General features: G+C 43.0%; 1 protein-coding gene across 1 annotated transcript in view; it reads left to right on the top strand.

Annotated features, from left to right (window-relative positions):
• Positions 1-16286, top strand: part of bt (projectin protein bent) — a 206807-nt gene that overhangs the window by 89646 nt on the left and 100875 nt on the right. Inside the window, exons 14-26 of the mRNA XM_077644518.1 lie at positions 370-460; positions 657-953; positions 1627-1660; positions 1814-1862; positions 1954-2030; positions 3081-3247; positions 3659-3966; positions 4984-5826; positions 10219-10325; positions 10407-10525; positions 11350-11586; positions 13749-13788; positions 14679-14772. Coding sequence (XP_077500644.1) covers positions 370-460; positions 657-953; positions 1627-1660; positions 1814-1862; positions 1954-2030; positions 3081-3247; positions 3659-3966; positions 4984-5826; positions 10219-10325; positions 10407-10525; positions 11350-11586; positions 13749-13788; positions 14679-14772 — 2463 coding nt within the window. The remainder of the gene's footprint in view (positions 1-369; positions 461-656; positions 954-1626; positions 1661-1813; positions 1863-1953; positions 2031-3080; positions 3248-3658; positions 3967-4983; positions 5827-10218; positions 10326-10406; positions 10526-11349; positions 11587-13748; positions 13789-14678; positions 14773-16286) is intronic.

A 16286-nucleotide genomic window follows, 5' to 3' on the forward strand; every position in this document is an offset into this window, starting at 1 on the left:
TTTCGCTTGTCTGGGTTCTCATTTTATGGTGAGAGCCGTTAATGGGAGCTCGCCTTGAGTCTTTGTGTAACTGAAGCCTGTTGTGGTTGTTCTTCCTTGGCTTGGCACCAAGTGGATTAATGCCAAAGCAAGTCAATCTAACAGAAAGACGATTAAGAGAAAGGAGAAGCAGAAGACAGAAAGACAAGAAGACAAGAAGAAGGGAGAGAAAATGGAGGGATGCTGTTTTGTAGAGAGGATTGAACATGAAGGCTCTCGTTAAATATTTTAACTATGCCATAGCCTCGTTTAGCCGTTAATTTTTTGTTGTGTTTCTACGTTTCCATCTCCCACTCATCTGGCATATTACTCATCTCAACTGTGCTTCAGGACCCTGAATTCTCAGACGCTGGCATCTACAAGTGCAACGTCAAGAATGAGGCGGGCGAGAGCAATGCAAACCTGACTCTCAACATTGAATGTAAGCAGTTGTCCTTACACTTACTTCATGATTCTGAGTGAAACATTAGGCATAGTTCAACTGCCAACTGCTAACTTGAATTTCTCCTTTTTTACTTTTATCGTTACTGCGTAACACACATCTAAGACAATTATTTTTCACCGCGGTGAAGCAAAGTCGGTATCCTTGCCTTTATTGCCCTCTATCACCTCCACAGTGGCACCTGTGATCAAGGAGCGGCCGAAGGTTGTCCGGCGAGAACTGCACAAGACCATAGTGATCGAATGCCACGTGCAGTCAACCAACAAGCCCGAGGTGGTCTGGTTCAAGGAGAACACCCAGGTGCGTGAGGACACAAGGCACCAGGTGCACATCCGCCAGGTGTCACAGGGCGAGTTCGCCGTGGCGCTCGAGATCGACAAGCCAGCTGTACAGGACAAGGGCATGTATAAGTTGGTGGCCAAAAACGTCAAGGGTGAAGCCGCATCTCAGACGGTGACTGTCGACCTTGAAGGTGAGGGCACCCATTTAGATTTTTCTTTTTAATCTGTCTCATTTTCTCTTGGTGCAGGTTTTTCGTATAGAGATCATGTGGCACTTTTTCGGTCGTGATTCCAACATTTTCTGAATCGTTTTATTTTGAGGGTTTGACTTGCCCCTTGTGGAATGACAGGAGCATAGCATATGATGTCGTGGTGCGCACCTTTTCATGCAAATAGTGAGCAGAACACCATAAGCATCACAATTAGAACAAAAAACTTCAACAGTTAAAAGCCATTTTTCATTTCTCTGACTGCACATTCTGGGTGCATATTGTAATTAAGAAAGTGTTACGGCTGTACAGATACAATTTAAGAAAGAAATTAAGGCTGGGATAACAGAGCTACATGTGGTATGTGTAAGGTGGGCCTTAAGGTTGTCTAGATATGTACTACAGGTAATTTTTTGCATTTTCTTTTATTGAATTGCATCAGCATCATTATGCTGCTGCTGAAGTGCATGGTGGAGCATTTTTGTTAGTTTTTTTTTTCCAGTATCATTGCGACTTAAGTGGCCGTTCTCATAGAGCTCTGCGGATTAATCTTTAAGGTTTAAGGTTAAGGTTCCTTGAAATGTCTGCTGCAGTGAACCTGTGCACTTTAGAAGGTGTCTTTATTTCCAACCTTCTTTTTTATTTTCTGCTTTAGAGGAGAAAAAGGAACCAGAAAAGAAGGAAGAACCGTGAGTTATTGCTTTTTTTTCCACAAGCCACTTATTTTTCAGTTAAACATTCTAAAGCCGTGCTTTGCAGGAATAAGCAGTGTGGTTAGACAGTGATGGGTTGGATTTTGCCAGTTACATTTGGCAGGATGACTCTGGCATTTGTTCTTGCAGAAAGCCCAAGGGTGAGAAGCCCAAGATTGTGCAGATGCTGGCATCCCAGGTAGGCTGAATGCACTGCATTGTACGTTTTACTCCTGCGTCAAACTTGAAATCGCTGACTGCACAATGTACCTCCCTCTCTCTGTTTTCAGACTGTTGAAGAAGGCAAAACCTGCGAGTTTGTCTGCCGCGTTGAATCCGTCACCAAGGTCACGGTGGTCTGGCTGAAGTGAGTCTGTCTTTGAGTCTGTCTTCTGGCCTTTAGAGCTTGTGCTCTTAGCTCTTACCCCAGGTTTTATGGCTGTGGTGGCAGCGGCTGCAAACGTTAGTTTGCACCACTGAACAAAGAGGGCGCTACAAGTGCTGTGGCATTCGGCACTTGTCTTTCTGTGCAAAAAGGATGCCAGAAGACCGTACTGCGCAGAGCCGATTCATAGTAGATATGGATTGGCTCTGGTGCCGCGGCACACGGAGCCTGCATTAGTTTGCACTTCTGTGTACAGAGGGCACGGCATAATCATGGTATGGCACAGGATGCCAGTTCTCTTTCCTTATTCAAATTGTGTCTCATGCTTCTCGTAAAAGAATTCAGCATACCTTGAAAGATTAGTTTAAACCTGAACAAAAACCGTGAGAACTGAACATTTCTCTGAAGAATTCTTCGATTTCACACCGTAGCTAACGCTCAGCTCAAAAATTCACATTACTGACTCATAACCATCCTGTGAGCTTTTTAAATGGCCATGTTACCACTCAGTAAATGTTAAGTAAATTTTTCAGTTGAACTGTCTATTATGTATTTTGGTTGGTTTCCCACTTCTCTTCCCTTTTCTGTTTTGTGGTGCACATTAGAGAGCAAGGGAAAAGTCACTTGCATCAGCGGCATCTCTGCACTATTTTTTGTGAATAACAAAAATGGATGCAAAAAGATGTGGAGCACTTTAACACCTTTTTTTAATGTAGAAATGGAAGTGTCTCTTTGTCTACTAGGCTTGCGAGACTCTAGTTAGCATTTATTTTTATAGCATTTATTCCTGACTAGAGGCGTTTTCTGATCATACCAATATATGTTCAGTTTTTGTTCATATCTGCTAGGTTGGATGTACTCATTTTGATAGCAGTTCTTTCTTTCATATTTATTGGTGAGAAACATATAGCACAGTATGTCATTTATGTTTCAATAATGCACTGGGGCATGTGTGTTTCATCTTTATGCGATGTACCACTGAGCGATGCCGCTTTTTGTGGCACACTTTTCCGACTGCCTTCTTTTGCTCAGGAACAAGAGAGTTGTTCGGGAGACTACCACAACACGCATCACGTTCGACGGCTCCACCGCCAAGCTTGTGTTCTCTCCAGCTACAAAGGACATGGCTGGCAACTACACAGTAGAGTTCACGAACGAGTTTGGCAAAGAAGAATCCTCGGCCGAGCTGATTGTCACAGGTTGGCCTACGCTGCGTTTTGTATTACTTTCTTTAGTGGTGGGATATGGCAAACTATGCATGCATAAGTTAGATCCCTTTACTTTATGCTGAGAGTGAAGCAAAAAAAAAATTTGTACAATGCCACAAGCGGCATCATTTAATGTCAGAATGACAAAATAAAAAAAATTGACCATTGTGATTTCAGAAGATAGTCGCACAAAAAGGCCATCCTCATCTCATTCTCAAATTTGCGTGCCTAAAGTATCTTTAAGTAAATTTAACGCATTAAGAGAAAGTATTGAGAAAGGATGTATAAAGGATACCAACCTAACCATTCTTGCGACATATCTTGCTGTAACTGGTGTTGTTCATTGTTGTGGTGTTGAGGGAAAATGCTCAATCCACTTTCGCTCTTTCTCAACTGCTTCAGATGCTCCGAAAAAGAAACCGGAAGAAAAGAAGCCAGAAGAGAAAAAGGTTGAAGAGAAGAAACCAGAAGAGAAGAAGCCTGAGCCGAAGAAAGTCGAGGAGAAGAAGGTTGAGGAGAAGAAGAAGGTCGAGGAAAAGAAGAAGGTTGAGGAAGTGAAAGTCGAGGAGAAGGCCGAGGTCAAGAAAGTCGAGGAGAAAAAGGTTGAGGCCAAGAAGCCTGCCGAGAGGAAACCGTCGGTGAAGAAAGCCGAGGAAAAGAAGGAGGAACTGAAGCCGGAGGCTGTCGAGAGGAAGCCTTCAATCGACAAGGTACAGCCTGTCTTCTTTAGCGTTGTTGTATATCTCTGCATGTTGCATGCTTTTGAGGAACACTTATATGACATCGTGAGCACTGTAGTGCATCATGAGCATTGTAGTGAAGTAGGAAGGTACAATGAAACATATTGATAGTAGGACAACGCAAACAAATTTTTGATATCTGATTTAATTGAAACAAACTATTCAGGCTCTACTTGTACATTCCACCATCCTATGTACTCTGTTACAGATAGCAGTATTTCAGACATTGGACTTCAAACATAAGATTTAGCTTTTGCTTTTTTTAGACCCGTGTTGCCGTTCACAATGTTGAGTTATAAAACATGCGGCTATCAAGGAAGTGCAAATATTTTGTAATGTTAATAGATAAAAAAACCTGCATGCACTTAAAAAGTAATTTCATGCTGTGACTTTGGCAGCAAATTGTATCATTGGGATAAACTTAGGCTGCATGCCTTTGAGGTCCTACTGTACATATATCTTGTGCCTGCACAGAGCTAGCTGTTGTTTTGATAACTGTGAGCACATGTGTGTTTTTATGTGTGTGTTTGTGTGTGTGTGTGTATAAATATTTGCCTTGATCTTTTACGTAGTTATTCTTGTGAGTCCATTTTAGCTTTCACAGCAACATGAAGACTGGTATGCTTCTGTGCCTAGACTAGTACGTTGGACTTGTTTTGATGGAAATTGACCATAGGTGAGATGTTCTTTAGAGTAGATTTACATTTCTGTGAAGTGTGATAACCATCGTAAATTTAACTGTCCAAATCTTGATGTCATTGAATGTCTGTCCTAAAAGAACTAGTACTGTAACAGAATAATTCGGAGCTATCTTGTGCTCAGTTATTTTTTTTGCTTATTTCGGTTTGTTCTAGTTGTTTCTCATTTTGTTGCGAGCTAACATTTTTTCTGGCTCTGAGCACCCTAGATCTCTTCGGAACGGCTGAAACGTCCTCCAGGTCCCCACATTATCCTTGTGCACTGGTTGAGAGCTCCGTTACTTTGCAGCCATCAGAGCTTGAAGCCGACAAAAAAGAGCTGCCTGAGCGCAGAACGAGTCTCGACCGTCGGCAGAATGGTGAAGTCACGAAGCTGACAAAGGACGAGATCATTCGCGAACCATCTCCAGTGGAAGAGCGCCGTCCATCTGGCGACAGGAGACGTCTGAGCGACAAAATTGAACCCCTGGTTCGCCAGAAAGATGAGGCTCCCAAATCGCCAACCATGCCCACCCCTGAAGAGACCATTCTTCCAACACCTCCGCCAGCTGGTCCCAAGAAGAGGGACAGCATTCCGCCACCTCTTAACCTGGCGCCTGAGGTGCCATCCGACACCGAGTCTGTAACCTCCTCGCCTTCTCAGTCACCACGTTCGAAGTCTCCGAGGACTGTGATGGGCTTCCAGATTCAACCTCCACAGGAAGACGAACTGGAAGATATAAATCGCGACTTTGGCGAGCCCATGGTCTTAATATACAAAGGGGAACCAGATGAGGCTCTACCCTTGGAGCTTGAGTCACCACCGGCACGCAAATCTTCACTGCCGGTGATTACGGTCGACGACACTGAAGCGCCCAAAAAGCCCAAAAAGAAAAGGAGCGTCAAGAAAGACGAAGAAGAGCCTCCCAAGGAGGAGGGTCCGAAGAAGCCGAAAATGCGGCCAGTGAAGCGCGCTGGCTCGCCAGAAAAGACACCCGAGCCCCCGCCTTCACCGAGAGGGCGGCGCAGCTCCGTATGTGTGGCACCCGAGGTGGGTCACATCCCTGCTGAACTTGTGGCTCTTCCACAGACTGCGACTGTCACTGTGCAAGGAGTCGTCATGACTGTGGAAGATGCTGAAAAGATGCTTGAGGTATGCTCTCAAGGTCGGCGCATCGGGGCTTTCCTCTCAACGCTGCTGCAATGCTGCTGCTGTTGAATGCACTTGGCTAGGCTTCCGTGAGAAGCTCAGCTCTTTTGCGAAAGATCTAACTGAATCATTGCCTTGGCAATGCAGCTGGCAATGCCTCAGTGATTCTGAGCTTCCACTGTGGCCTTTCCGAGCTCATTCGCACCCCAGCTGCCATTTTATTTTTTTTCCCCGGCTCTCTCTAACTGCTTTACGAGCTCTATTGCTGTGCCTGGCTGAACCCTACATCAAGACGCAGTTTTCTGGCAAGCTGCATCACAGACTTGGCAACCTTGGCATCAAGCTTGCCAAAGCCTCTGTTTTGAAGCCCGCTTGCATGCAGCGTGACATGTCTAACTTTTTTTTCTCTTCTAGGTACGTAAGCCAGCACCCTAGACCATTTTTTTTTTTCAGCGTCTGAGATCACTGCCGCCACACTTCATCAGCGGTCTGACTGGGCCTCCACCACTCCCTGTGCTGTATGCAAACTGTGTCGATAAAACTATGTACCTTCGCTAGCAGCCACGGAGCATTGCCTCAAAGTAGACTTTCGTGTATTTGTCAGCCGAAAGAACCGAGTCCGGTTGCAAATGGCGTGCCAGAGATCAGAGTGCCCGAACCCGCCGAAGCGCTAAAGCCAAGGAAAAAGGAGTCGGTTCCAGAGATTGCAGTCCAGGAGCCCGAAGAAGCGCCACCACGGCGAGTCGTGCCCATCGTCAAAGAGCCCACGCCCGAGCCAAACCGGAAAGAATCGTTGGCTGTCGGGCCTGGTGGCATGCTAGAGCCGGGCTCGCCTGGCGGCTCACCGGCTGGCTCACGTCGCGGCTCTGTCATCATCACAGCCGATGAGGTTGGTTTGAGGCCGGGGACAGTGTGGTTGCCTGGCGTTAACCCCGTAGTGTCCTCTCTTGGTGTCGTCTTTCTTTGGCCTGGTCGTTGTTGGCAGTCTAGCCAGAGCTGCTGCTGCCGCCACTGCTGCTGTTGCTGTTGCTGTTGCAACAATTGCTTTGTCTCCCTCCATCTGCTTTGTCTGCCCCCACCAGCTGTACCCAGAATCCACAAGCCACTGTCGCATGTGTTGTCGTTACTCTCTGGTAAGGTGACAAACGGGACATCCGCGTTCTTAGGAGCAAGCATTTGTAAAATGCTTCTTTTTATTCTTAATGTAGTTCGACGTGTTGCATTTGTGCGTTGCTTCTTCTTTTGCTGCTACTGCGAGTTGAAGTACAACCCAGAAACTGTTCTGTCCATTTTAGAGCAATGTTAATGAAGCCATCCCCCAGATTCAGGTTCAGCTGAAAGGGCACCTTTGGCAATTGCAGCAACTTTCCTGCCTTGCTGCGCATAAACTCGATTAAAACGCGAGCAATTTTTTGAACTGTCACCTTATCAGCCTTGAGCTTGCATGAAGCTCTAATTGCCTTTCCTCAAGTTGACGACCATATCCGGTGTTGCTAAACGGCCCTGAACTGTCCTCGCTCCCAGACGTCCGGTTTTCGTTGGCTCGGCACTTTACCACAGGCTTGCGTGTGGCTTTCCTACACCGCTGCTGTACCCAGCTGAATGAATGCCTCATCACGGCTACTCTCTGCTCTTAAGGCCTCTTCCCCACCTCCACAGTGCAGAAGAACTGCAAATCTGCTGTCTTATGGCTTGCAGGCGTTAATGGAAATTTTTGCCGCATATGCTGCTTCAGGCACTTTTTTGCATTGTGGATATAGCCAGAGTCACACTACCTATGGCTTGGCTGTCCTTTTTGTTGTCCTTTTTCACCATCTTCATCAAACATTTTGCAAATCTTTTTGTGGAAGCCTGCTGAACGCTGCTTGAAGACATCAAGATGCCGGCTTGTTTTTTTGGAAGGACGTTTTTGCCGCTCTCTTCGTCATCTGGGCTGCTTTAAAGGCTGCTTGTGCTTTCAGAGTGCGGCTGAAAACTTCACTTCGCATCACACCAGTACTGGTGCTGTTTAAGTTGAAGGTTGCTGTCATAATCCTTCAGGCTCTGCGGACTTTGCCCAGCTTTTGCTCAGTAACATGCGGGGCTACTTCAGCTTTGCTTTGGTTGCCGACGCCATGCTGCATAAGAGGTGCTTTTCTTAATGTGACCTGAATGTATATATATATTTAATGAGCACTGAATTCTACTCTTGTCACAGCATGAGCATTTGTATTCAACATTTCTGTTTTATTATGGCTGACAGGGTTATGTACGGTATGCATACAACTGACCAGGCCAAATGGGGAGGGTCATTAACCATTCTCCTGATTTTAAGATTTATCTCCTGTTTACAGTAGGCTATCAGGGTGCAAACTTTTTTGCAGTTTGATATTTATTTTTAGTTATTATATGTCTGAATGGTCCAGAATTAATTTGAATGTTTCTTAAGCTTAATGGCAAGTCAAGACTAAGTTTCGAACTTTGCCTTTGCATGCACTTGGTTGCAACCAGGCATGTTCAACAGCTTTCAGCACAAGCCTGTTTATTAAACAAACCATAGGTAGTCATACATTTGAACACAGCATGCTTTTCTTTTTGTTTAAACCAGGCATATTTTATTCTTAAAGTGCTTCCTGATGCTGCATAGGTATTGACTCCCAGTAGAAGTGGTCCGGAAGGAAGTGGCTAGTTTGAAATTAATGAAAATTTCTTGTTTCAACGTAATCGCATTGCCAATGTTGTGGGCTGACCACAGTATCAAATTTCAATTTAATTACCCAGAAGTTTGAACCATCAATAGCCTACTGTATTTATTTAGCACTCACTTTCACAACAAGATAATATCATGCCTAACTATATGTTGTCTTTAGTATCATTACATAGCACCAAGTTAAACTAATAAACTGTGATCATGTCTGGCACAGCGACTACATGTGATGTCCTAATCCTCTGCTGTTAAAAAGGTTAATATTCTAAAGAGTCACCTTAGTCGTACCCCTCAGACTTTGCACTTACACATTTACCTTTTGACAAAAGTACTTCTGAAATGGCATTGACATGGTTCTGTTGTAAATCTCATGTGCAAATCACGCAGTGCAAAAAATGCAGGGCAAAAGAGAAGACACATATGATGGGTTCAGAAGCCTGTGCTCTAACTTTCAACTGATTGTTTAGTAATCCACCCTCCTGGTTTTGGTACAGGGCTGCATTTACTGCAGATTTGGATGTCGTAAACATGGCACTGTTAGTATAGTAGGTGGTCCTTAAACAGTCATTCGAAAGTTATCGACTGGTATATGTCTTCGTCTTTTGCCTTGTCTTTATTGTGCTGAAGCTTTACGCATGTCTCGCAAACTCGCTCCCAACACTACGTCTCCACACGGCTGTTTCGAAATAAATAAAAGCATACTTTCTTCCGTGGCTGCATTTGTTCCTTGTTACAATCCTGTACCACGCATTTGCTGTTCTGTACTGTCATTGTTGTTTACTTTTATACCTGTTGCGCTGTTTCAGTGCCACCATCACCTGTTCCCCACTGCTGTCGCTCTACATCTTTTCCTTGCCTTTCTCTCATATTTCTTTTTTTTTGTCTCTCTGATTCAACACTGCTTTGTCAGCTGTTTGTCCTGTGCATCGTCTGGCGGCGCAAGTCCCCCTTTGAAGTTCAGGTTGTACCTGAGCACTTCTGGTTTCAAGGACCATCTCTTGTGTTATGGATCTATAATCCATGTGCACTGTATGCTCTGGTTCTTTCAAGACTACCAGTGCATCAAGCCTGTCTCTCTATCTACTGTATGCTGTTGTCACTGCCTTGAATCTCTCTCTCGTTGTTTTCCTGTGCCACAAATGCTTGCCGACTCACTGCATGTGTTCCTAAGGCTGCATATTGCATGCTGCGGCCTGGTGGCCTCTTCATTTCAGCCTTCTCCGCTGCTGCTCTGGCTTCAAAAGCTTTTCCCTGAAGCACCATTGTATGTTTCCCTATTTTTTATGTGTAAAGATTCCCATTTTCTTCCACTGTCATTTCAGTGCTGTCAGGACTGTGTAAGATAATGGAATAAAGTAGCTACCTTGTTAGCACACATGGAAAATGCATTGTTAAGGATAAATTTAGCGAATTTAATAATTTGTGCATTTATAGCCATTTAAGCTTGTTTCTATGCTACAAGTTATACAGATATTTAGTATTTATGTGTTAATAATATTTATTGTTATTATTTACACTTGTCAGCTGTTCATGCTCACTCCTCTTAAGTTGCACTGTTTTTTACTGCGAGCATTGCTTTCAGCTTTTCAGCTAGCACTAAACATACTTTGATTTTAAATATAGGTACCAGCTATTTGCTTTTGTTAATAAATTAAGTGAGCGAGAGCAGCTCGATAGTTGCTAACGCCCTGTTGACTCACTGTTGACAGAAAGGAATGGTTGTCGACGAGGCCGGCAAGATGAAGAAACTTCGACCTGGTGAAATGGTTGAAGTTAGGCAGCGGCGACGTTCCAGCATTGACATGCGACGCGCCAGGTCAGCACTCGTTATTAGCAGCTTTAGCCTCTGCCTCCTTACTCTTGTTCAGCAAGCCCTGACGTAAGCATTCCTCTTCAGCGTTTCAGAACTGCAAGAGAAGGTTGAGAAGCCATCGACGCCTCTGCGTCCCATTCCTGAGACTGAGGAAGGTCCTCCTAACATTGTGGACTACCAGGAGAACGTCACAGCTGTTGAAGGTGATAACATGTTTTCTTTTGAATCATGCTTTTGTTTAATGTTAGTGTTGTGTTTTTAATGAGTGAGTTAAGCTTTTAATTATCATGGCAGGGTTTCTCATTGACTGGGCATCTTGATGACGTGTGCAGAGCTGTGTCTAACAGCTATGGATGTGTGATGTCTGTGCACGATGTCTGTGCACATTAAAGATCCCAAGGTGGTCGAAATTATTCCGGAGCCCTCCACTACGCACCTCTTTCTTCCTTTCTTCTTTCACTCCCTCCTTTATCCCTTCCCTTACTGTGGGGCCAGAGTTCAGGTGTCTGCTGATATGTGAGGCAGATACTGCACCATTTCCTTTCCCCAAAAACCGATTTCTTTTGGATATTGCAAGGACTAAAAGAAAATTGGGAGAGTGAATGGAACAAATATAAAGTGCTCTGTATGAAAATTTAAAATTGGTTTTTGAGGAAAGGCAATGACCCAAAGACTGTCTCACATATCTCAGTGGACACCAACCTTGCTGTAAGGGAAGGGGTAAAGGATGGAGTGAAAGAAGAAAGGAAGAAAAAGAGGTGCTTTCCCCTCCATCGAAATGCTTTTTTCTTTTTTCGTCTAGTTTGTATAGCCACATCTCAGAGAATGAACATCTATATGAAAACTGCTTAGTGAAATAAACTTCACTTTGCTATTAACAGTGTAACAATGTTTACTGCGAACTGACTCACTGATAAAGGTGCTCTAAATGACCTCTTTGCTGGTTAGTTGACATCTCAGTTGATCAATCTGCTCACTGTTTTGCATGCTGTGGCTCTGTATTTCAACCACCATGTGTACTTTGCAGGTGGTACCGCATACCTGTCCGTACAGGTTGAGGGCAACCCTGTGCCTCAGTTCCGCTTCTACAAGGGCATGAGTGAGGTTTATGAGGGTGGTCGCTACAAGGTGATCACGGATGGTGAAACCAACACCGTGTGTTTCTGCATTCGCAAGGCAAAGAGCCTTGATGAGGGCAAATATAAGGTGGTCGCTTACAACAAGCATGGCGAGGACTCTGTCACCATGAGCCTCTTTGTGAGCGGTGAGTGGCTACCACTTTTCATCATCCTGTTTCGTGCGAAATTAATGTTCAGTGACATAATTCAGCCTCTACACAGTTATGTTGTAATACGTCACAATTGTAGAAAAATTTGTATGTATGCATGTTCAGAAAAATCATGCATTTTCATTGATGCCACAGGTTGCAGTTCACTGCTTTACAATAGCATAAGTGACAGACGGTTGCTCATAATCCTAATCTAAATGTCACCATTTGCTGAAAGACTGAAATTTTTTCACTATGCATTCTCTTATTGTAGTTCGGCAAGTCTGTTGCAAAAATTCCTGTTTAATGTGGCCGCTTGCTGGTTCGCTATTAAAAAGTGTTAAAAATGTTTTCCGATATTACTACTCAAGGCCTTGCACAAATGTACGGAGCTCTTTTTCTCACATATGCGTGCCACCACACTCAGACCTTTGTCGAGAACTTGTGCAGTAGGTACTAGTACATTTCACAGAACATGATAAGCCAACTGCTTTCCTGTGCGATCTTCACACATTTCTAATGTCAATTATTATGTACATTTACTAATTTAGAAGTTGTTGGACGAGGCTGATAGGTAATGCTTTGTGCACTGTTGTGTTTTTGGACACATTTCTACAATGTATTTTGTACCATCTCACTAAATATACAACTCACAATGCAAGCCACGTGAACACACTGCGTACATTTGGTGCTACACTTTTTTATAACACATGGGTAGTGTGCAGGAGACTACAGAAAGTGAAATTAGCTGCCAGCTAGTGGTTTCCATGTAACTTTCTAGCCTAATTGACCTGTAAGTTTCTCTGACTGTACTTTTGCACACGCGTTCAATACGGAACTTAGCAGCTGCGGTTATGCGTTGCTTTGTTTGCCACTTGAGTGCTGTGGAGTTTCTGTGCAAAAATTTTTGTTGGCAATTTATGTTGTATCCTAAAAGTGCAGTGAAATTTTCTCTTGTGACATTAGTTGTTTATAACAGCTGGCTTCCCCCCAAGTCTTCTGCACATCGAATACAAGGCACTAAATGTCCCCAAGTAACAGGCTTTTGGCCACTCAGCTTTTTGGTTGCAAGTGTGTTGTTGTGCGCTGCGCTCCTTTCAAAGTGCCCCTGTCTCACTGTGCCATGCCGTGCAACAATCTCTGCCACTCCCCCATCTTCACAACACAGCTGCACAAAAGGCAGTACAAAAGACAGTTCCAAAGATACAGCCACTCACAAACATTGCTGACGTTAAGCAGAAGTTTGGTGCCACACTGACACAGAAACCCGCAAAACGCAAAGTCGCATCTCCTCGCGACGGTCCCCCGCAAGGCAAGTCGGTCGACGTACGCACATCAAACCAACCACCCACTCAAACACGTTTGTTCATAACACATGCACAGAACCCACACCCACTGCCTACAACTAATTGTTTGCAAAAACAAGCATCATGAGGGATTGTCATTGTGTGCTGTAACACCGTGATTACTGTATTTGCTTGCAGTAATGAGCACTATGCATTTTGATGACAAAAGTTGGTGTGTTCATTATGCAAATAAATGCAGTATACATTTTACAAAATTGTCCAAACTTTTACTTGCTACTACTCTAAAACATTTCTTTCATATTTTCATAGGCCAGTGAAAAGAAATTAGTCGGAAATTCCTTAGCTATGAAAAGCATTTTGCGAACTACTAAACAAAACCCCGCGACTTTCATATTCACAAGATTCTAATGCAAGTGAGAAGCTAAGAGCAAGATGTTTTCTAACAACACTGTTATATTTATTTTACCTTTCGTGATACCTATTGACATGAAACACAAAATAACATTACTTGTTTCATTGACATCCATAGGCTATTATCAAATTTTCTCCTGGTCTAACCATTACAATATACCTGCCACATAGGACCAATCACCTACACTAATCATTTTAATTTCTCTCATAAAAATGGAAGCAAAGTTATTGTCCTTGTTGTATTGTACAGTTAGCAAGTTTGTAAATAAGTTTGAAATTATTGATTGAATTCTGCAGATTAGCAGAGATCTTTGCTGTTATGAACAAATATAAATTATTGTAGATTGCAATACCATAATCATACCTGCTTGAGTACTCTTTAACATTATGAAAAATTAATACTTATATTTAGCCTCTTCTATAACATTTACTTTTTTGCAGATGAAAGTGGAATGGATTTCCGTGCCATGCTCAAGCACAGGTGAGTGCTTTGCGGTGTAACTGCTTTGCAGCCTTTTTTTGTGTAGCAATGTCTTCAGGCAAAACACGAACCAACAGATTTATTTTTATGTGCACTTTACTAATTAATTAGTTGCTTACCTTTTAGAGTGTTTGTTTTCTGGGACAGCTTTAAATATACTGTAAATGATTTCACAGTGTTGTTCGTTGAACTATAATACATATTGAAACCTTGAGTGACTGTGGCATGTCCCATGCCCTGGTTTTAGAAAGTAAGGCATTAAACAACATTGCTTTAAAGCTGGCAAAATGCATCTAAAGCTTTGTAATTATTGTTACTGGCTGCTTTCCAGATAGGTTTTGTAGCAACTTAGATTTGCTTGCGAATGTGTAGCTGCGTAGTTTTCTTGATCTCTCTTTTGAACTCTTTTGAACTCACAAACTCTTTTCTTAAGGTTTCTCCGTTCATTTGAGGCATGAAACTTCATGCATTGTTATTACTCTTTGTGTTGATTGGAATTTATTGCAGTTACTATAGCCTTTGGTGTCATATCAATGTTAACATGTAGATATATGTACTGTTTAAGAAATAACATCCCCATTGGCAATGAAGTTTCCTTGGATATCCTGTGGACGTTTAGGATGTCCATGGGACGTCCAAGGGAGGTTCAATACCCATTGGGATGGGCTGGCTGATGGAGCTAATTGTGACTTTATTGATGTTACATGTTCTAATTGGTAAAGATAGAAGTGATGTACAGAAGATAGAGATAGTTTTGAAGATTGCAGCCAATGGTGCACTTATTTGTTCACAAGCTCACAGATCCCGCAGCATAGCATGGAACCTCATCTATTTCCATATCTTTGTTTTGTTTGCTGCATACTCACCCACTGCTATCTGTCCATACACAGGCAATACGCCAAGTGGGGTCTTGGTAAAGATGACCCCGACTGGCAACTCAAGCAACGTGAAGAAGAGAAGGAACTTGCAGCCGCCCGCAAGCCGGTAATCTAAACTTTCAATGCCAAGATGTTACATCTTTCGAGAATTTTATTCCAAACTGTTGTGCTGTAAGTCAGATGAACTCAGTATTCACGCGAATTATTTAATTGGAAATTGGAGTTTTTACTGCCATGTTTGAAGTGATCGCTAGTAGTAGGGAAGCATGGCACTTGTTCAGTGAATGACACTGATGCACAGAACGCATGCTCTGAAGTTCTTTTCTTATGAGTGTTCTCAAGGCAGGTGCAACTTGATGCTGGGTGAGAAAGTTGCTTATAAACATTACAGTACTAGTGCTGTCAGTGCAGTGTTTTTATTCAAGCTTGCAGTTCATGCCAGTGAACATGGTAGAGAGACGGTAAGCAGATGGTTCTTGACATTCACAAACTGAACAAAGGTGAGGAAAGCCTCAGTGTGCTGTCAAGCACCTTGAGGCTTTCCCCATCCTTGTTCACTTTGTGATTCGCAGTGAAAAGTTTTTTGAGGCTGCACTGTCTCATGAAATGAAAATTTTTTTTTCATTTTGCCTGTTAAAACATATCAGTAGTGTGTGTGCTCTTAGAGTGGCCTCAAGTGCAGTCTCAGCAGTGCAGGTCTGCGATGTGCTCATAGCAGAGCAGTTGAGACGAACTATTGGAACATTAGAAAAGAATACATAGCAACAATTGTAAATGCAAATTGTTTTGCAGAAGTTGCTGAATAAAAGTGATGTCAAATATAATTAGGCTTTGCTGTTAATGGCAGGTAAACAAAGCTGTGTCATCTTTCAGTGCTATATCAGGTATGTCATTTTAAAAGGCTTGCATTTCCTTTGCTTATACTTGTACTATACGTCATTAAGTTGAACTTGTTTTTAGTGCATAGTAACTTTACACATGGAGTCATACTTTGATGTCAGTTTTGTCCTGCTCAAACAGTAAATTATTGAGTACTAATCGAGAGAACACTTTTGTGGCATCTTTTTATTTTTTGTTTTTGCCTTGGAGCTCCAGGCTTCCACAAGTTCCTGGAGAATTTTTCTTTTTTTTTTTATTATTGTGTGGCACTTTTTGCACTACTTTGCATGCTTTTTCTGCATGAAATGCTTCTTCTTGGATCTTGCCAAGAGCAACTTATTTTTCACTCCTGTGTGTGTTTCTTTTTCGTCCCTTTTTGTGTTGCGTCCCGTGCAATGTGCACAATATGTTGAAACTCTTTTTTTTTTGCACTCTTGTGTTAGTGACATTGTTCTGTCACGTGACTCAAACAAACTTCCATGTTCCATGTCGAAAAATTTTTTTTTTCACTTTTCCAGCAGTTGTGGTTCTCATTTTTTGCCTTGGACTCGGCTGCCGTTTTTCCATTTTCTATCGCCCTACTTTGCTGGAAAGCTTTTCGAAGCTCAATGTGAGGCTCTCGCCATCCCTTTTATCTTTCGTGGCACTACACTGCACCCGAGCAGGACACACATCAACTGCGAGTCACGGCCTCACTGTGGTAGAGGTCAGCACAGATTGCTGCGTTCACTTTCTTCCGTA

The sequence above is a fragment of the Amblyomma americanum genome, chromosome 11 (assembly GCF_052857255.1).
Source record: "Amblyomma americanum isolate KBUSLIRL-KWMA chromosome 11, ASM5285725v1, whole genome shotgun sequence".
Lineage (NCBI taxonomy): Eukaryota > Metazoa > Arthropoda > Arachnida > Ixodida > Ixodidae > Amblyomma > Amblyomma americanum.